Source organism: Pelodiscus sinensis, chromosome 11, assembly GCF_049634645.1.
Source record: "Pelodiscus sinensis isolate JC-2024 chromosome 11, ASM4963464v1, whole genome shotgun sequence".
Taxonomy (NCBI): Eukaryota; Metazoa; Chordata; order Testudines; family Trionychidae; genus Pelodiscus; species Pelodiscus sinensis.
In genome coordinates this window covers 35,607,455-35,629,456 of record NC_134721.1, presented here as the reverse complement: position 1 = coordinate 35,629,456, position 22,002 = coordinate 35,607,455, and the positions used below count along the sequence as shown (strand labels likewise).

The 22,002-nt window shown below is 49.4% G+C and overlaps 1 protein-coding gene across 25 annotated transcripts in view; it reads left to right on the top strand.

Moving 5' to 3' along the window:
* NRXN2 (neurexin 2) overlaps positions 1-22,002 on the top strand; it is a 354,461-nt gene that overhangs the window by 138,475 nt on the left and 193,984 nt on the right. For all 25 annotated transcript variants that reach the window (XM_075939216.1, XM_075939213.1, XM_075939215.1 and 22 more), the window contains 2 exons: positions 19,760-19,921; positions 20,501-20,939. In XM_075939216.1, the coding sequence (XP_075795331.1) occupies positions 19,760-19,921; positions 20,501-20,939 (601 nt within the window). The remainder of the gene's footprint in view (positions 1-19,759; positions 19,922-20,500; positions 20,940-22,002) is intronic.

Below are 22,002 nucleotides of genomic sequence, written 5' to 3'. Positions count from 1 at the left end.
GACAAAGCTGAATTAAGATACACAACTTCAGCTATGTTAATTGCATAGCTGAAGTTGAAATAGCTTAACTCGGCTTCTGGCACTGTCTTCACTGCAGGAAGTAGAAGGAAGAACACGCTTCTTCTGACTTCCCTTACTCCTTGTGAAAGCAGAGTTACTGGCATCAACTGGAGTGCCCCTCTCACTTCAAATTAGCTGTCTTAACTAGACCGCTAATTCAAACCCTGGAAGATCGATAGTGGCAGCTTTGATCTTCCTCTGGAGTGTAGACATACCCAGAGAGGAGATTCTGGCAAATCCTTTCCAAAACTTAAAATACATGTTAGTGATGAAGGGCTTGATCTTCAGAAAAACAAGTATATTATTAAATAGCAATGAATTGGTCCAACAGGTCTCTGAAAGTGTCATGGATAAAATATTGAAACATGAAGGAACATTACACAGCCTGCAGAGCACTGGTAAATATTCCAAGTGCTCCACTCAGATATGGAAGGTAGTCTGCCACTCATCCCCTTCCCAGATGCAACCAGGAGGGTGAACTCACCTCCATGCCATTCCAGTTTCTTTTATAGGTGTTCTTGGAGCATCCACAACTCAGGACTTGAGAGAAAGTATATATATCCAAAACAGATACTGTCGTCTGGCTGGAGGTCTGGAGGTCAGTCATAGAGACAGACAGGCAGAAGGATATTAGCCTTCCTCTTGTCAAAAAATTCTGCCAGGTCCCAGTATGTCACCAGTATTGTTGAGGCAAGTGTTGACTGAGAGTCTGTTGGACTCAATCTTTCTGTCCCAGAGTAACCAAAAGTTCAGAGTTTCCTTGGGGTTATGCTACAAATTAGCCCCCAACTTGAGAACCTGGTTCAGGGTGACAAGACTATTGACAGTAGAACAAGAGGAAATTAATCATTCCTGCCCTGCAGAGGACATGTGGATCATGAGTGGGATAACACCATGGATGTCCAGGAAGTGCCAGGAATGAATCAGACCCAACTGAAGAGTTTTGCGATGCTGCGGAAGGGTTGTGAATTAAGGGTGCAGTCTAAGGGATGATGGGACCTGATAAGAGGAGTGTCTGTCAATGGATTCTGTTATCGGGTAAGTCCTTGTGCTGTGCTGTGCTGTGCACAAGTGAACTCCCAAGTTCAGGAAGCTTCTGAAGGAGCCAGAGTCAATCATTGCTTTCAGGCTGGCCTTCATCACAATAGGATGTTGTAGACAGAGTGGAAGCAAAAGGTGCTTCACTGCTGATCCAATGCCACGCCGGGGGGAGGTGCAAAGGCCATGCCCTGATGCTTCCCAAGTGAGATGCAAAACTAGTCTTTGCAGGACAGGTTAGAGCAAAGTGTCCAGATTCCTCACAGTAGAGATGGAGATCCACTACCTGGCATCAGGCCTTCTCAGCCGTGACCATATACACAACTTCAGACTGTTTGGCAGGCACTGGCTAGCTGGTGCTGTGGAGATGGATGTGAATTGAGAAGCCACTCTCCTTGCTTGGCAGTGTTCCAAGAAGCGATTGTTAGTCTTGGTGCATAGGTTGATAAATGCCTCTAGAGCAGTGGGGAATTCTATCCATGCAAGCTCATCTTTGATTTCATCATTTGGCTCAAGCCAGAAGCAATAGCACAGAGAGACCTTGTTTCTTTCTGTGCCCGACACCCAGATGTCAAAAATCTGCAGCTTCATTAGCAACTGGCTAATATCTTTGCCTCAGGACCCGGAACATGGCTTCTCTCTTACTCGTACACTTTAGGTGATCAAAGAGCACTGTTCTGGCTTCGACAAACTCCTTGAACTGTCTTCTCAAGCAGTTCAGAGACCCAATCCAATGCATCCCCAGTCAGTGGATTGATGATGAGTCCCATCCTGCTTTGGCCTCTGGAAAACATCAGCAGTTCCAGTAGGAACAGGAGATGGCAATAGTGCAAGAACCTGGGAACTTTCTATGATTGCCATCAAATTTGTCAGGAATTGGGATTTTCAATTCTGGAGAGGCCTGAGTCATTGACTCTGTGCCTTACACCTGCAGCGCTACATACATTATGTGCCTGCAGAACAATGACCTGGGTTTGCAGATTTTGTAAGGCATCCACTAACTTCGCCAAAGAGATGTTGGATTTAGTGGGATCCATCCCGTCAGCTGAACCAGGTCTTCTCTGTTCTTTGGGCTGCTGAAACTACCAGGGACGGGGATGTGGGCAGTTTGATGTAATGGCTAGAAATGGAGCCTGGCCCAGTGATTAGAGCTGGGATTAGGAACTGGGACTCGGAGCCAAGGGTTAGAGTGGCAGTCAGAATCCAGGAGACAAGCCAAGAGTTAGAAGCTGGGCAAGGGAGCAGGGCTGGAGCAGACAGGAACAAAGCAGGAGCAGGGCTAGAGCAAGACTGAGAAAAAGGCAGGCACCGGGGAGATGGCATTTGCGGGCATAAGTATTGAGCCAGTGTGAGTTGCTGCCACTGCTGAGTTTAAATGCAGACCTGTTAGTTCCTTGCAGCCAATTGGGTGAGCTGACCAGTCCCGTGATTCTGCTGATTCCCAGCTGGGCTCATTAACCTTTTAAAAGGCAGAACTGGCCAGCTGAAAGCTCAGTTGAAGGATCTTAAGCCCATAGTTACCAGCCTGTGAAGGGGGGGGGTGAGATAGTCCTGGTGTGTGGCAGGAGGGAAGAGCCTTGGTGTATATATATGTGTGAGTGTAAGCAGAGTAGCTCTTCTGTGTGTGTCATGAACTGGGGCAAGGGTGTTCAGGTAGAGTGGTCAGAACAGTAGTTAGGGGCCAGGAACAAATACTATGGTCAGAGCTATAGTAAGGAACAAAGCAAGGGAGCAGGGCTGGAGCAGGAAAAGAATAAGGCAGAGGACAAAGCCGGCACAGAAGCAGTTGCAGCTGCGGGCTTAAGTGCTGAGCAGCCATAAGCCTACTGTTGCTATTGGGTTTAAGGTTTAAGGCTGGTGATGCCTCTCAGGCTATGTCTAGACTGCAGAGCTTTTCCGGGATACTGGAGGTATCCTGGAAAAGCTATGCCGGGTCCAAGGAACGTGTCCGCTTTTTCGGAACCATTTCTGAAAAAGCGGATGCGTTCTTTCACCATCTCTGTAATCCTCATTGTATGAGGAAGAAAGGATGTGTCGAAAGAGGATGTTTTTTCAAAATTTTGCCCCATGTAGATGGGCCAAATTTTGGAAGAGCCTCTTTCAAAAGAAAAGCGGAAAAAGATATGCAAATTGCACTTTGCAATTTGCATCTCTTTTTCCGACTTTACTTTGTAGTGTAGATCTAGCCTCAGTCAGTTAGGGTATGTCTACACTACCCCGCTAGTTCGAACTAGTGGGGTAATGTAGGCATACCGCACTTGCAAATGAAGCCCGGGATTTGAATTTCCCGGGCTTCATTTGCATAAGCAGGGAGCCGCCATTTTTAAAACCCCCCTGGTTCGAACCCCGTGCAGCGCGGCTAGAACTAGGTAGTTCGGACTAGGAACGAGGTGTACATGGAACGAGGTGTACGTGGAACGAGGTGTACCGGTAGTTCCGAATAGGAAGCCTAGTCCGAACTACCTAGTTCGAGCCCCGTGTAGCCGCGCTGCACGGGGTTCGAACCAGCGGGGTTTTAAAAATGGCGGCTCCCTGCTTATGCAAATGAAGCCCGGGAAATTCAAATCCCGGGCTTCATTTGCAAGTGCGGTATGCCTACATTACCCCACTAGTTCGAACTAGCGGGGTAGTGTAGACATACCCTCAGGGAATTTGCAGGTCATCTAGCTGGTCCCAGGCTCATGATTCCAAATAGCACTCCTCCTCTTTGGGAAGTACCTTCTAATGGCTCTAGGGCCTGGCATGTTGGGATAGTTTGGTGAAAGTCCCTTTGTTGGTCTGGGACATAGATGTTCTCTGTTTGCTCCCAGGACTGGTTCTCTGGACCACAGTCCATTCAGTCCACCAAATACTGGAGTTTTTCCTAGCTGATTAGGGGTCAAGAATTTGTTGAACCATGTATTTGTCCTACCCTTGAATGGTTATAGGTGGCAGTAGTGGATTGGAGTGGCTTGGAAATGGGTTCTCAGTGTAAGGCTTCAGATGGAGACATGAAAGATACGCTCAATCTTTAGGGATTTGGATAGCTGTCACTTCAATGTTACTAGGATCTCCTGGTCCGAGACTGTGAATGGGGCCAGGTACCACTGCTCTAACTTGACTGATGGGTGAGCCAATTTAAGATTCTGGGTGGATAATTAAACCAAACCAAATACTATGACAAGGCTGGGGATGATCTAGCAGCCCTGGCCAGCATGATGGTTTCAAGCTTCTTTAGCAGATCACTACTATTACTTGAGTTATTGGTGCACTTGATTCAGGTGAGTGGTGAAGTCCATGGCAGCAGATATTAGACACTCATGGATGTGTGTGGATGCCAGTGTGGTTGAAAGCTGTAGTTAGCAAAGAGTGGGCTTTGGAAGCTTGAGTTACATTCTGTGGGCAAATTCTTCCTAGAGAAGCAGGGAAAGCTAGTTATCCTGGTGGTTGTTCAAAAAACAGCAGAGATACTGTTCAAGAATCTGATTGACTCGTCCTGTTTGGCCATCAGTTTGTGGATGACAAGTAGATGAGGTGAGAGGCTCAATGCCAAGAAATTTTAGAAACTCCCACCAAAAATGTGAGATGAACTGGGGATGCCGGTCTGACACGGTAACAAAAGATCTTCTCTAAGAAGAGATACGCCATTTCCAAGGTAGTAGGGATTGCGTGAGACAGAACCAAATGCATCATCTTAGCTAGATCAACTGTGATTAGAATCATTGTGTGCCCTTGGTAATTAAGCATTTCTCCAGTGAAGTTAATCGATAGTCAACAAAGGTGGGGTGGAATGGGCAAGGAGTGAAGGAAGCCAAGCCATCTGGCGTGTGGACTCTTGGTTTCAGTGTAGAGGGTTACAGGACTTTATATGTTATTTGATTTAAGTACATAGACCTAGCCACCAGAAAGTTAGAAAATGGTTCCTGGTCTTGGATTGACCAAAGTGACCAGCAAGTGGCATGTTGTGCAATAATTTAAAGATCTGAAATCTAGGCTGGTCTGCCAGAACACAAAAGAGATCCCTGTGATAAAAGATACCATGTTGTAGCCTGAACTCTGAGTGTCATCTGCACCTCCCAGGGTCTGGAGGATCTGGGTTGCAAACATATTGGTGGGCAGCGGAGAATGAATGTAAGGGATCAGACTGCTGTCTACTGCCTTGTTGACAAAATTGAGCACTTTAAGAACTTTGGAAGAAGGTTCTTCACCAGGTTCAATATACACATCCTTGGAAAAACAGAGCACTCACTCTTGAATTTCTTGTCCCCAGACAATAGGTCACCAGGAATTCAAATCAGGCAAGAGAGAGGGACCAGCGGATCTGGCATTGATTGAGGTGTCTGGCCCTTTGGAGGGATTCTAGGTTCTTGTGGTCCATAAGGACCTGGACTGGTAACTGTGCTTCCTCCAAAGTAAGGCTGTTAAGAAGTGGGTAATAGACTACACGATTAACCAATACAATTTGCATTGACTACATGATTAGTTGATAAGGGGAGGTGCTCTATACCAGCTCGTGCTGGGTCCAGGAGCTACCCCTTCTGCGGCTCTACAGTTTAAATGTAGTAGGAGCTGGGCGGGCAGGCAGCCTAGCTTCTACTACATTTAAAATGCAGCAGGGTTCGCTCATGGGGCTAGCGTGAACAGGGTCTGAGCACTCCCAGCTTGCGTGGGCTCCAGGACTGCTGCGGCTCTGCATTTTAAATATAGTAAGAGCCACTGGGTTCTTGCTACATTTAATATGCAGAGCTGCAGTGGGGGATGGCTCCCGGGGCCAGCGTGATCCAGGACTGAGCAGTCCCAGTTCATGCCGGCTCCTGGGCCACTGTGGCTCTGCCTCCCCTGCCCCACCCCCCACACACAACGGAGACAGCACCTGCTCCTGCTTCCCCCCCCCCCCACGCTGCTCAAGTGACTACTCGACTAGTCGCTTACTTCCCTACTTCAAAGGATGATGCCGTTGCTTGAGGGTCACCTTGATAACTAACAGCTCCTTGTCACAGATATATTTCTTTCCATGGGGTTAGTTTATGGGAACGAAAGGCACAGGCATGAAGCTGGCTATTGAGGCCCACTTGTTCTGATAACACTGCACTTACAGCAAAGTTTGATGTTGCAGTTTCCACTATAAAAGGCTTAGTAGGATCTGGCTGCATAAGGATGGGTACTGTTGTAGATGCCCTTTTTAGTGTATCTAAGGCAGAGTGGGCTTTCAAGGACGAGATAAACCTGGCTCCTTTTCACAAAAGCATCAGCTAGAAAACCCTGTTAGCTGTTGGTAAAGCCCTGGATTTATTTTAGCTCTTGTTGCTACTTGTGCAGGTCCATAGTTAGTTCCTTTGGGGAAACAATATACCCAAGGAATTTGACTATGTCCTAGTCAAATTCACACTTCTTAAGGTTAGGTTTTGGCAGAGTCTCTTTTACATGCAGTGTACATGTTGGTCATGGAGACCTGGAGCCACAAATGAAGGTACTCAAAGGATGTAATTGAAATAAATAATCAGAAATTGGCCCAATGTGTCCCTAAAGATATCATTAATGAAATGTTGGAAAGTCACGGGAGCATTGCACAAGTCAAATGGCATAACTGACTACTTCAAGTGTCCATACCATGTGCAGAGGGCAGTCTTCTATTCATCTCCTTCTCAAATCTGAATTAAGGTTATGAATTCTACAAAGGTCCAAACTAGTGAAGACCTTGGTGGAACAAAGTCTTTCAGAGAGCTTGATGAGCGGTAAGGGGTACTGTTTCCAGATCGTAACATTATTTAATGCCCGGTAATCCACACAAGGCTGCAGAGGAACCATCCTTCTTTCTTACAAGGGAAGTTGGAGCCCCAGCTTGGGACTTGGAGACATGAACCCCTTTTGCAGATTTTCTTGGTAATAGCTCTGGAGAGCTTTTAACTCATGTTCTGAGGGAAAATACATATGCCTGAAAGATACCTCTTTTCAATCTAGAGGTGAGTGGGGTGGCAATTTGTCACTCCTTGTTTGTTGAACATATCAGCAAAGTCTTGATATTTGGTAGGTACCATCAAGACTATGGGGGTTGGCGAGTTTCCCTTTGGACTAATCCCCAGTCTGGGAATATGTTTGGAGGCAAGCATTGCTGCAGAGGACCTCTGCTTTGTGGTTGAGGAGGCAATAGCTCTGGTGCGTGCGCGTGCACGTGCGCACACTATAATCCAGGAGATACATGGGTGATGAGCTAGGAAATGTAGCAAGTAGATCAACTGCAACTAAAAGATTTCACAATGGCCTTGAAAGGTAGTGACTTCTCAGGGGGCAGACTGGTGAGTGACTGGGTCCAAAAAGAGCAGTGAACTCAATGAACTCTACCAAATTGGAGGTAATCTTGCTCTGCGTGGGGACATTATGCATTTACACAAATTCCAAATCTTTGAAATCAACTGAGTATACGTATGCTTCCAGGTAAATCTCCGACATTGTGGAGTGGTGGAGCAGGAATAGGGCGGGTGTTGGGCATCAATTGGCTATCCAGAGTATCAGTTGTGCAGGGTACTAGAGTGAGAGGTGGAATGGTAGCCTGATTTTGTAGGTTCTGCAAGATATCCCCGTGACAGGAAGATGGCCTTAGCAGGACCCACCCCAATAGGGGAATCTGTTCCTTCTCCATTTTTAGGTTGATGAGGTGAACTGGCACAAAAGGGGGCATGAGCAGTCACATCTCGTGACTGGAGCAATGGTGGTCCTTGTGATTGCAGTAAGGGTCAGAGCCCAAGTCCAGTATCCGGCAAGGGAGCAGGACAGGAGTAAGTGAGAAGTGGGCCTAAAGCAGGTCTGGGGACAAAGCTTAAAACAAGGAGGCACAGGAGCAACAGGAGCTTATGTGTGTTGACGGAAGCAACAATTCTGATGCCTCCCTGTTTGTGTGTGTGTATGTATGTGTGTAGCTCTTGGGGAGAATAATTGTGATGCATGTTTGTGAGTGGATAGGAATAGCTCTGGTGCTTGAGAAGGCAATAGCTCTCCAGTGTGTGTGTGTGTGTGTGTGTGTGTGTGTGTGAGAGAGAGAGAGAGAGAGAGAGAGAGAGAGAAAATAATGCACAGGTGGAATATTTCTGCTGTGTGGATGTTTGGAGGGACAGCTCAGGTGTGCATGTGAATGTGAGGAGTAATTCATTTGGCGGGAAATGTGTGTCAGCCTTGGTGTCAGCCTTGGTACGTAGCGGGAGTGAGCTCTAGTGCATGTTTTATGGGAAAGCTCTGGTTTGTGTGTGGAAGGGGTGCTGTTGTTTAAGTGAGAGAACGTTGGTATGTGTTGGGGAAGCTGCGCTGTGACTGGGGGGAGAGTCTATGTGTATTGAGGGGAATTCCAGTGTATGTGCATGGAAAGGAGAGCTCTCAGGCATGTGTTTGAGACTGACCTCTGGTGCATGTGTGTAAAGATAGCTAATGTAGGTGTTGGGGGAGTTCACTGCTGTATGTATGAGGGAGGAGTCTGAAGGGATGCCATGTGTGTGTATATGTGTGTGTTGATGGCTGTGGGGTATGTGTGTATAGGGAGAGTTCTGGAGTGTGTGGGGAAGAGAGTTCTTGGTGTGTGGAGGGAAGGAAGATACTGTATGTGTGTATTCTGCAGTGTGTGAAGAAGAGTAATATCTCTGCTCCATATGGGGAAGAGTGCGTCTGTGTATATATGTGTGAGCTCTAGGGTGTACGTGAGGGAGGGCTGGTGTGTGTGGGAGGAGGTTTCTGGGGTTGTAGTACAACCCACATATTTGCTTATCTATCACTGAGGTGCTCCCGTTACAAACCACGCCCCAGCCAGCCCAATCCACCTCCATTTCGCTCCCCCTACCCCCCGCATGTCTCAGCCTGCATCTTTCTCTTTCTCTCTCTTTTTCTCTGCCTCCTCTTGGTCTGCACCCCCACCCCTCCTTTGGAGCTCCCAAACCTGTCTAACATGCACGGCTCTGGCTATTGCTCATTCTGCCTCTGCCCTGCATGGCTTTCCTCTCTCTCCATCCGAGTCTCTTTCTCTCCGCCGATCTCTCTCTCTCTCTCTCTCTCTTTCTGATGATTAATTAATTAATTAACCAAGAGCCATGATTAATGCCAGCTGATAATTAACTCCTGTGGTACTAATACTGTGCTAATGAAGATTGTCTTACTGTTTCTACTAACTGCCATTTTTCTGTCTGAACTTTTAAGTTTGTCCGAGGAAAACAGACCTCCAAACCTCCAAATTCTTTTACTAATCCAAAACTTATCCCCACCCCCTTCCTCACAGGGGCTCTCTGTCCTATGCGGAGGCTGTCTGAACTGGGATCCCTCCTTTTAGATTAACTTTTAGTGTGGGCAGCTTGTCCGCAGGTGAGCTTTAATTTATATCTAATAGATTTCTATCCTGGCTCTGAGGGGTGTCTAGTGGTTAAAACGGGGTGGGGAAAGCTGAGAGGCAGAACTTCTGGGTTCTATGCACAGCTCTTGCAGGGAAGTGGGATTGAGTGGGTTAGAGTGTGCCAGACATGGGGCTGGGAGCCAGGATTCCTGCTTCTGTCTTCAGCTCTGGATGGGGTTTGGAATCTGGTGAACAAAATAAGGTAGGGCTAGGAATCAGGATGCCTGGGTGCTGTATGCAGTTCTTACAAAAGTGGTCTAGGATTAGAGCTGGTGACAGGGAGACTTCTGAGTGCTTCTGAGTTTTTTGTTTGGCTCTGAGTCAAGAAATGGATCTGGTGGTTAGAGTAGGGAGGACTGGGAGTCAGGACTTCTGGGTTCTGTCTTCAGCTCTGGGAGGAAATGGGGGGTCTAGTGATAAAAGCCGAAGGTGCTGGGAACTCCTGTTTTATTCCCAGCTGTAAGAGTGAAGGGAAGCTGTCTTTTGTAGCACCGTCTTCCTTGACCCACTGCGTCTGTGAGCTCCCTCTGCTCTTTTCACTCTAGGGCTTGTAGCCAGATCCAGGAATAACTTCAGAAGTTGTATATTCTGCTAGCTGGAATGCCAAGGGGATTCTCTGAGTGTCTCCCCTATATGGTGATGTGGGTCTTCATTATCCTCTGCCAAACACAGGATCCGCCTATCTAGCAGCTGAAGGGATAGTTCCACCGCAAGGCTGTAGCCTTTAAGAGCAGGACTTGTGAGGGGAGCACTGTCTACAAGGAGGGACCCCAGCTTGGACTATATGTCTTCCTGCCCTTCCCTTCCCCTGCCTATTCTAACTTCTTTTGCATGTTTTTGTACTGACCAATACTAATGTGACCCCACCCCCAGCCTCCCCTCCACCCATCCCCTGCTTTATGGGGAAAAGGAAATGGACCCATTGAAAGGACTTTAAAAAACCACAATCCCCCCACTCCCAAATCTCTCTCCATAACCTCCTACCCATGCAGTCCCACTGATTATCAAGAAACAGACCCCCAACAAAAAAACACAAATAATCCTCCTGCCTCGTTTTCTAATCCTGCAGCAAACATAATGGTTCCTCCGGCCAGAGCCCTCAGATGCACAAGATTTGATGGGTTGAAATAAGTATCAAAGGTATGGGGGAACAAAATGCAGCCCCATCCTGTTTTCCCCAAGCCTCATGACACAGGGTTAACAATTTGTGCTGGGGTTGTGTGGTATCTATATACCTGGAAAAGTGCTTCCAGGACAGCCTGACTTACCTCATCCCACTGCTTCAGAAATCAAACCTGGATCAAAACAAGCACCCAAAGCAGTGGGGTGGACTTTGGATCTGAACTGGTCTCAACACTATTAGCCAGTTAGTGAGCATTGTGGGGTAAAGCCCGCTCTGTGCTGCAAGGGGTTGCTGTGGCATTGGGGCTCAGGTTCCCCCATTGCAAACAGGTTGGATGTGCGGGGTATCAGGGAGGGCTGGTGGGGTAATAGAGGAGTTAGCTTTGTACTGATACACTCTTGGGGGGGGGGGTGTACTACTGCTAGAATAGGATCCGAACAGACTTTATATAGCATGTGTGTATACATGCACGTGCATACTGCCTCTTACTGGAGAGGTTTAGAAATGCCTGTATATGGTTGTATTTGCTGCTTCATGGTGAATATACAGAGGCAGTTCTGATTTTGTTTTCTCGTGTGTGTGTGTGTGTGTGTGTGTATGTGTGCACGCACACACGTTGCTTCCTACTAAATAGGATCAGAATTCCCTATATGTATGCGTTTGTCCATAATGCTTCACACTGCAGAGAATCAGAACACACTTTCTCTGTATATGTACTACCCCTATTGGATAGAATCAGAACTACCTATGTGTACACTGTTTCATCCTGGATAGAATGAGGACTGCCTCAAGGTTTGGACTCCGAGGTGCACTGCCCCCTCCTAGACAGAAGCAGAATGGCCTGTGTGTGTGTGTATACTGCTCATTGATGTATTGTTCAGAACTGTCTGTAAGCGTACTTGTGTCCTTCTCTGTACTGCATAGAGTGAGGACTTCCTGTATGTGTGATGCACCCTACTAGGTAGCTTCAGGGGGTAGCTGAGGGTATGTCTACACTAGAAAGTTAGTTCGAACTAACGGACGTTAGTTCGAACTAACTTTCCTATGCGCTACACTAGCGCTCCGCTAGTTCGAATTTGAATCGAACTAGCGGAGCGCTTAGTTCGAACTAGGTAAACCTCATTTTACGAGGACTAACGCCTAGTTCGAACTAGCTAGTTCGAACTAAGGGCTGTGTAGCCCTTTAGTTCGAACTAGTGGGAGGCTAGCCCTCCCCAGGTTTCCCTGGTGGCCACTCTGGCCAACACCAGGGAAACTCTATGCCCCCCTCCCGGCCCCGGACCCCTTAAAGGGGCACGGGCTGGCTACGGTGCCCGTGCCAGGTGCAAGCCTGCCAGCACCCAGCTAGCAGACCCTGCACCTGGCACGGCACAGAGCCACCCACCCGATGCCCCCCAGCCCTCCCCCTCTTGCCGGGACCAGGCTGGCGGCTCCCGGGAGCTTGCCCTGGACCGCAAGAGGCGGGCACCTTCCTGGGCTAGTGCGGACATCGTGGACCTCGTCCACGATCTCCACACTAGGCACAGGAAAGTGGCCGGCTAGGGCAGGAGAGCTGCCAGCCTGGCCACCCAGGAGCAGGTGTGCAAGAGAATCAAGGTGGTCCACTGAGACCCCCGACCCTGAGCCCTGAGCTTACAATGGCCGTACTGGGTCAGACCAAAGGTCCATCTAGCCCAGTAGCCTGTCTGCCGACAGCGGCCAACCCTAGGGACCCTGGAGGGGATGGACCGAAGACAATGACCAAGCCATTTGTCTCGTGCCATCCCTCTCCAGCCTTCCACAAACTTTGGGCAGGGACACCACTCCTACCCTCTGGCTAATAGGACTCCATGGACCCAACCTCCATCACTGTATCTCACTTCCCTTTAAACTCTGTTCTAGTTCTAGCCTTCACAGCCTCCTGCAGCAAGGAGTTCCACAGGTTGACTATTTGCTTTGTCAAGAACAACTTTCTCTTACTAGTTTGAAGCCTGCTACCCATTCCTTTCCTTTGGTGTCCTCTAGTCCTTCTTTATGGGAACTCAGGAAGAACTTTTCTGAATGCACCCTCTCCACCCAACCCCTGCTTTTAGAGACCTCTATCCTGTCCCCCCTCCGTCTCCTCTTTTCTAAGCTGAACAGTCCCAGTCTCTGTAGCCTTTCTTCATCTGGGACCTGTTCCCAACCCCTGATCGTGTTAGTTGCCCTCCCCTCTCCCAGCCTTTCTCTTCCCCTCTCCCACCTCCTTTTCCCAGTCTCCCCGAGTTTTTTTCAATAAAGACAGAGTCAATGTTGGAAGAAACGTTATCTTTATTTTGTACATCAAGAAGAAGGGGGGCTAGGGAAGGGTAAGTGGAAGGAGATGAGGGAGGAATGGGGTACGAGCCCCCGATGGGGAGGACTGGGCTGGCTCTGCGGGCTTCTGGGGGTGGAAGCTCTCCTGCAGCCCCCCGATTGCCCCCTCTCCCCAGATGGCAGCCTGCGGCAAGTGCAGCCGGGCTGATGGCCGAGTGGTGTGATGTGCCCAGTGTGGGCACTCAGGGCACTCCAAGCCAGAACTTCTTTGCAAGCGGGGCACCCCTTAGAACTGTGTGTCCGGGGTGGGGGTCGGGACCCTTTAAGCGCAGCCCTCGGCTAGCCTGAGACAGCATCTCCATGCTCTAAGTCCTCCTTTTATGCCCTGCCGGCACTGCTTCCGGCCATCATTAAGCCCTGTTCAGAGTCCACTCAATGTGGACTTACTAGTTCGAACTAGCAAAACGCTAGTTCGAACTAGTTTTTAGTTCTAGATGCGTTAGTTCGAACTAGCTTAGTTCGAATTAACTAATTCGAACTAAGTTAGTTCGAACTAGCGCTGTAGTGTAGACGTACCCTGAGTTAGTCTGTACAGGATAAACCAAAAAAACAACAAATGGTCTGGTAGCACTTTATCTGAAGAAGAGGGCTGTGCCCGCGAAAGGTCATGATACCATCTACATGTTTTGTAGTCTATAAAGTGCTACCAGACCATTTGTTGTTTTTTTAAGTTTAGCCTGCTAGATAGGTCAGAAATGTGTGTGTGTGTGAGTACATCTGCATGTATGCTATTTGCTATTGAAGATGAGAGAGAGAGAGTGAGAGAGAGGGTGAGAGTGAGTACACTGCACCCCAGAACAGGATCAGAACTGCCTCTGTGTATATACTGTTCCATACTATATAGAATCAGAACTGTGTGTGTGTGTGTGTGTGTGCACACGCACATTACAACCCCTATTGGACAAGATCAAAACTGCCTCTGTGTATGCATGTGTGTGTATTGCTCCATACTGGAGTGTATAGAATGAGAATTGCCTGTGTTTGAGCATGCATGTACTGCTTCTTACCAGACATGGTCAGAACTCGGTGTGTGTGTGTAACACTAAGGCATCAGAATTGCCTGTGTACTGCCCCATCCAAGACATGATCAGAACTAGGGATATAAAATCCCGTTTAATCAGTTAACCAGTTAAATGTTATGTTTAACCCATTAATCACTTAAATGGGGGCAGGTAGGCTGTAGTGCTCTCCTCCACCTCTGGCAGGGGCTGCTCTAGCCAGGGTGGAGTGACCCTGCCCACGGTCAGCCAGGTTGCATGCACCATGGATGGGGACTGCTCTGGAGCATCTCTCACCATAACCAGTAAGCATCACCCTGTTAACCGGTTAACCATTCAATTAAAACTGTCTCAGTGTGCATGTATGAGTATGCATGCGTTGCTTGCTACTAGACAGGGTCCATGAGCAGTAGGAGAATGTAGGGCTAGGGAAGGCAAGTCGTAGGCCTCACCCCAGCCCCGCCCCTTCTTCTGGGGCCCCGCCCCCCATGGGGGCCATCCATGCCATCTCCCCTCCCCACTTACTGGGGCTCTTGTACATTTCAAAGTAGGAATGCGGCACTCCGCATACAGCCTGGGACCAGCAGGAAGTCCCGCTGACTCTGGCTCCACGTGGCATGGGTGCCTTCTTTGAAATGCACAAGAGTCGCCAGTGGGGGCTCTTGTACATTTCAAAGTCATGGAGCCCGGGGTCAGCTAGGGACTCCCCAGCTGATCCTGAGCTCCCCGCGCTATTTCCCGGGACTCCCCAGCTGACCCCGGGCTCCAGGCAGCTGCCCCTTTGAGTTGCATGGATTCTAAGGGGCAGCTGCGGGGAGCCCAGGGGCATCTGGGGAATTCCCAGCTGACCCCAGGCTCCTAGCCGCATGCAGCATAGCATGGAGCCCAGGATCAGTGGGGGACTCTCCATGGCTTTGAAATACACGAGAGCCCCCAGTGGGGACTCTTGTGCATTTCAAAGAAGGCACCCACCTGCAGCCCGGAATCAAAGGAGGAATGCGGAAATGCCTGTTGACTAGTCAAAAAGCTATCCGATAAGCAAATGCTTATCGGCTAGCCGACTAGCCTTTAACATCCTTACCATGGGAAGGCAGGGCAGTGTGCTGCTTGTACTGCCCACCACCCTAGGGAGGGGAAGAGGGCAGGTGAGTGTGCATGCCCCAGCCTCCGTGGCCCCATTGCACAGGGAGACAGTGAGCATGCAGTCCCAGGCTTGTTGGCCCTGGAGCATGTGGAGGGCAGGTGCCGCGTGTCCTCCACCTCCCTGGCCCCGGAGCCCGGGGGGGTGAGCACTGGGGGCAGCAATACTCTGCCCCCATTACACCTACAGTAGGCATTCTGGGGGTGGAGCCAGGCTGGCTGTTTGGGAACGCAGTGCCTTCCCCTGCCTATTATACTGGATGCCCATGACAGAGTCAGAAGTGTGCACATGTTCATGTATGCCTATTGACGTCTATGGCAGAAGGTCATCATATGGGTATGTGTGTGTGTATGTTACCCACAACTAGATAGGATCAGAACATCTCATGTGTACGTATACGTGTGTGTGTGTGTGTATGTGTTTGAGACACAGAGAGGGAGAGAGAGGGGGGACTGTCCCTTACTGAATAGAAAGTGAATTTCCTGTTTGTGTGGTATATATGTACTGCTACCCGATAACTAGGATCATAGCTGTGTGTGTGTATGTGCATATGAACAAGCAGTGCCCTCTACTACAGAAGCTCAGAACTTCCCTCTCTTACCCCCGCCCCTCCTCCGCCCTGACAAAGCATTATCCTTGCACTATCTGATATCTTCTCTTCCTGTATTCCCCCCCCCCCCCCCCAGTGGTTATTACCCTTCTCACAGCCTCCCTATGGTCCAACTGTTTCCCCACTCCTTCTCCTTTCATGGACCAGCCATTACTTCTCCACATACAATACAGCCTCCCCATGGACTGGCCCTGTTACAGCTGTGTCACAGGCTGGCTGCTACCTCCTGCTAACCTTTCCCATAATGGCTTTTAACTGCCCCCAGCTTCTCCAGAACCGCTCTTACTCCCACTTCTGCCCCTTACACACACTAGCTGTGACCTACCTCTGCCAACAACCTCCTCACAGAGCAGCTGTTCCCCTGACTGCTACACCCCTTCCACAGTGGCCATTGATCCCACAGCCTCCTCCAGAAACAGCTGTTCCCCTTGTCTGCTCCCAAAGCAACAGTTACTCACTATCCTGCCCCAGGCTGGCAGGTACATCCCTACACACAGCCTGCTCAGGGAGTAGTTGTTATCACCCACATGCCTCTGAATCTTCACTGAATGGCCATTTCGCCTCTACAGACTCTTTGCTGAATAGCCATTCCATCCTTAATCTCTTCACAGAATGGCCATTCCGCATCCTAGCAATGTTCCCTCTTATCTTTGCCATCGTGTATGGGTTTATTCCGTCCATGTGCAGAATAAATTTTATGTGCACTAAGATGTGTGAATGTGCATCATCGGTAGAAATAAAAAACCTAGCTGTGGGCACTCTGCTAATCGAGTGGCATTGGAATCTCTCCTGAGGGGCCACACATGCATACAGCTTATAGGGAACACTGCCTCCCAGCCTCCTCACAGAATGGCTACCCTTCCCCCCCAGAATGGCCATTCCCTGCCTTCTGCCGCCTCCTCACAAAATAGCCATTCTCCTGTCACAGCCTTCTCACAGAATGGTCATCCCCCCTCCAATATTCTCCTCACAGAACGGACGTTTCCTTGCCACAGCCTCTTCACAGAATGGCCATTTCCCCTCCAGCAGCCCCCCTCACTAAACGGCGATGCCCACCTCCTCACAGAATAGTCATCGCTGCCAGCCTCCTCACTAAGGGTGCGTCTACATTGTACCCTTAGCTCGAAATAAGCTATGCAGTTTGAGCTATGCAAATTGCACAGCTTATTTTGAGTTGATTTCAAAATTTGGCACTGTCTACATAGCACCACATTTCAAAATGGAGCACTATCCTGAAACACTCCTTACTCCTCGTGGAACGATGTTTACTGGAATGTTGGAAGAGTGCACTTGTTATTTCAGAAGCTATTTTGAAATAACAGGTGTGCTGTCAAGATGCGGAAAACGTTCTTTCGGGATACCAGAATCGTGCCACTGTCTAGACGCACCCTAAATGGCCATTTCTCTCTCCCAAACTTCTCACAGAATAGCCATCCCCCCCATCCTCCTCACAGAATAGCTATTCTCTTCCCCCTCACTGAATGGTCATTTCCCCTCCAAGGCTGTGTCCAGACTCAGGGATTTTTTCGAAAAAAGTAGCCTTTTTTCGAAAAAACCTCACCTGCGTCTAGACTGCAGCCGCGTTCTTTCGAAATTAAATCGAAAGAACGCGGCTTTTCTTTCGATGGCGGTAAACCTCAATTTACGAGGAAGAACACCTTCTTTCGAAAGTTCCTCTTTCGAAAGAAGGCGTTTTTGAATGTAAATAGGGCTTCTTTGAAAGAGAGCATCCAGACTCACTGGATGCTTTCTTTCGAAAAAGCAAGCCGCTTTTTCGAAAGTTCAACGTGCAGTCTAGACGCTCTCTTTCGAAAGAGGCTCTTTCGAAAGAGCCTCTTTCGAAAGAGGCTTGCAGTCTAGACATAGCCCAACATCCTCCTCACAGAGTGACCTTTCTCCCTCCATCCCATCCCCATCCCCATCCCTGTTCCAGCCTCCTCACAGATCAGCCATTCTCCACACAGCCCCTCCCCCCAGCGTCCTCACTGAGACTATATCTACACTGCTGAGTTTTTTTGCGCAAGAGCAAATGCTCTCTTTCGGGGAGCCCTGTATCCTCGTTCTGTGAGGAATAAGGGCTTTGCCGAAAGAGGAGGCTTTTCTGCCATTTGGCTCCATCTAGACAGGGCCAAATGGCGCAAAAGCCTCTTCCAGAAAAGCGATTGGAAAAAGCTAGCAAATTGCAGAGCACAATTTGCATAGCTTTTTCCGAGAAAGGACTGTAGTGTAGACCTAGCCTAACGGCCATTTCTCCTCTCCCAAACTTCTCAGAGTGGCCATTCTCTCCCCACCAACCTCCTCACAGAATGGCCTTTTCCCCCTCCAGCCTCCTCACATAGCGGCCATTCTCTCCTGCTTCAGTCTCCTTACTGAATGGCATTTCTCCCTGCCTCAGCCTCCTCACAGAATGGCCTTTCCCCTACAAGCCTCCTCACAGAACAGACATTTGCCCCCTCCAGCCTTCTCACAGAATGGCCATTCCTCTCCCCTCCAGCCTCCTCACAGAGCAGCCATTTCCCTTTGCCCCATCCATCCTCCTCACTAATGGCAGTCCTTCTCCCTCAGCCTCCTCGCTAAATGGCAGTCCTCCTCTCCCAGCCTTCCCACTAAATGGTGATTTTTCCTCCCTCCCCCAGATTCCTCACGGTGCAGCTATTCTCTCCCCTCCAGCCTCCTCACTGAACAACCATTTCTCACCCCAGCCTCCTCACAGAATGGCCGTTCCCCTCCCCCAGCCATTCAGAGATCAGCCATTCCATTTCCCCTCTCCTAACCTCCTCAGAGTGACCATTCCCTCCCTCCACATCCTTCCTCACAGAGCAGCCATTCCCCCCATCCTGCTAACCTCCTCAGAGCAGGCATCCCCTTTGCCTGCAGCCCCCTCACAGAATGGCTGTTCTCCCCCTTCAGCCTCCTCACAGGATGCCATTTCCCCCCTCCTCAGCATCTGCACAGAATAGCCATTTCCACCATCCCCTGCCTCCTCAGAGAACAGCCTTCCCCTCAGCCTCCTCACAGAATAGCCATTGCCACACGTCTCACCACAGCCCATAGATTACCTCTCCTCACAAATCTGCCTGGACCCCCATCTTTCCCTTGGACCTGCCATTACCCCCAGTGTGTCAGAGGTCCCAACTGCCCAGACCAAGGCAGGGGAAATGTGTCATACACCCTAGATCAATCAGGGTGGATAGTGGAAGATCCTTGCTTGGTTTAGGTAGGGTTACCATATTTGAACTTTCAAAAAAGAGGACACTCCTGAGAAGGAACGTATCTGTATTGGTATCTATCAACTCATACAGTTATATACTAATATGTTCTACTATATAACACATTAATACAGTGTGAGTTGGTAAATACCAATACACATACACTCCCTCTCAAGAGTGTCCTCTTTTTTGAAAGTTCAAATATGGTAACCCTAGTTTAGGTGAACACGATCAGCTTTGCACCCCAATCTGGACCTTATTGAGAAGCTGCAGCTGTGATGGGCGGGGTACAGCCTGGGATGGTGGAGGCAGATTGTGGTGGAATATATGGTGCTTATCCATCACACAGTAGGTCTAGCTCTCTCTAATATCACTAATCCTCCTGGCAGGGCTAGTAACAGGTCATCAAAATGTGTGCACCCCTCTTTTTAGCACCCACCAAATCTTGTGCAGATCCTTCCCCATCAAATCTGCTATAATTTCCTCCCCAGACCTTCCTCTTCCATTGACTCTTGTGAACCACCCTCCCTTGATCAAAGTTTATGCCCTCCTTTTCCAAGCCCTCTGTCAGTTCTTATGCACTCTCCCTTTCCAGACTATCAAATATTGTGAACAACCCCATTGCAGTCCCCCTCCCACATAAAATTTTGTGCTGCCCCTTTTCAACCTCCATCAAATTTTGTTCAACTCTCCCCTCCTCTGAGCCCCAAATACTGGCATTCCTCCAAAGAGACAACCAGACATAAAAATGGCTTAGCCACCTCCCCCTCATTATCCCCCAATCCCACACCAGCCCCAGGTGGATAATATTATTTTGTCTGCTTGTTTCCCCCCCCATACTCCTCTCCCTTCCCTTCCCTGCCACTGCCCCACCCCACCCCTGCAATCATGACGGACAGGTGACCATTTCCGTGGATGGTATCCTGACAACGACAGGCTACACACAGGAGGATTATACCATGCTGGGCTCGGATGACTTTTTCTACATTGGGGGCAGCCCCAATACAGCTGATCTACCAGGGTCCCCTGTCAGCAATAACTTCATGGGGTGCCTGAAGGATGTGAGTATTCAATAAGATGCGGCTACCTCTGGGGCTGGGTGAAGCGACTATTTTTATGAGGATCCCTTGACCAGTGCTGAAATGCAGCCTCCTCTGGGGTGGTGTCAAGGGCTGTTTAATAGCCTATAGCAACACTGACCAAAAGTTGAGGGCAGGAAGTGCAGGAGACTCTCTCATCAGTGGCATCTGAAGATCGTTCCCATATGATACATGTTTGGGGACTGGCAGGCATGAAATTTGATGTGTAATATAGACAATAGGAATGAGAAGATAACCCAGGAAACTCATTACACACAGCAGTCATTAGATAGGAACAGTTCTACATCATTGTTTACTTGACGCCAGATTACAGCTGGCACCCACTAGAAGAAAAAAGACCTAATATTCCACGCTCCCCCAAGCTAGCCAGTCTCCCCACCCTGGGATCAGATAAGAGCTGGTGTTCCCCCAGAAGGGAAAGCCCTGTATCCCATTCCTCACCCACTGAGCCAGCCAGCAGGTCCTTGCTGGGGGCCAGATCAGAGTTGGCACCTGCTAGAGGACAAAGGCCTTGTGTCCCACTGCAGCTCTCCCCACCAGGTCGTGTACAAGAACAATGACTTTAAGCTGGAGCTGTCCCGCCTGGCCAAAGAAGGTGACCCGAAGATGAAGATCAATGGGGACTTGGTGTTCCGCTGTGAGAATGTGGCAGCACTGGATCCAGTCACCTTTGAGTCACCTGAGGCCTATATCTCCCTGCCCAAGTGGAACACCAAAAAGACAGGCTCCATCTCCTTTGACTTCCGCACCACTGAGCCCAATGGCCTGCTGCTCTTCAGCCATGGGCGCCTGCAGCCCCCGCGGGAGAGTCGTGCTGAGCGCCCACACAAAGCTGACTACTTTGCCATGGAGCTGCTCGATGGCCACCTTTACCTGCTGCTGGACATGGGCTCAGGCGGCATCAAGATGCGTGCCAGCAACAAGAAGGTCAACGACGGCGAGTGGTGCCATGTGGACTTCCAGCGCGATGGGCGTAAAGGTGAGAGGGCTCCCCAGCCTTGTTTGCAGCACTCCCATGATCACCTCTGTCTCCTAATCCCCAGCCTGTCAGTGGAGATCCATGTCCCACTTCTTGCATGGTCTGTGTGCCCTGGCTGCCTGGAACTCTGCCCACCAACAGGGAGTGCAATGCCACCTCTGCTCTCCAAACCCTGCCCACAAGTTACCTGCCTATAGTGACCCTCTTTGCCCAGAACAGCCCCATATACCCGTCTCTACTTCCACCCATGGGGAGTCCGCAGCTGTGATGCCTGGAGTTGTTCAGCAATGTGGCAGGGTCATGGTGCCACACGGAAGTTCTGCTGGGGGTACTAGAGGTTATAGGGGCTGCTGCTGGACTTTGGATTAGTCTTGGGAGTGGGGGGAACCTTCTGAGTTACAGAGTTCAGCAGTGGCACCCAGGCGGAATTATGCTTTGCATTTTGGGGCAAGTATCAAATTTGGCTCTAGTATAGTCCCTGCCCCAAAGAGAGCCAAGAGTCTTGCCTCCATCCCTCCCCACCACCTTTTTCCCCCCTAACTGCTGATTGACATAACAAATTGACTGCTCATTAGCCACTCATTAGAGAGGCAAGAAAATAGGCCCAGTAGTGGCAGGGAACAGAGACAGGTACAGCTTCCCATAAGTGGAGTGGAGGAAAGAGAAAGAGAGCAGTGCTGCCCCCTGCTGGTTGAAATCTCGAAGCCTGTCTAAGTCTATATAAAAGTCTTAGGGTAGAGTTACACTGTGGGGGTTTTGGAAGAAGGTATGCAAATTGCATTCACATTTGCATATCTTCCGATTCTTTTTCCGATGTTTGGTCCATCTACATGGGGCCAAATGTTAGGAAAAAAAACCCTGTTTCGGAAGCCCTTGAAAACCTTGTTTTACAAGGAATAAGGGGGCTTCCGAAAGAAGGTTTTTTTCTGGCAGTGTAGCCCTACCCTCAGAGGGGTAGCTGTGTTAGTCTGTAACTTTAAAAACAATTTTTTAAAAAAGGGGTGGTCCTGTGACACCTTAGAGACTGTGGGCAAAACCCCCTCTTTCAGATGAGATGATCTTG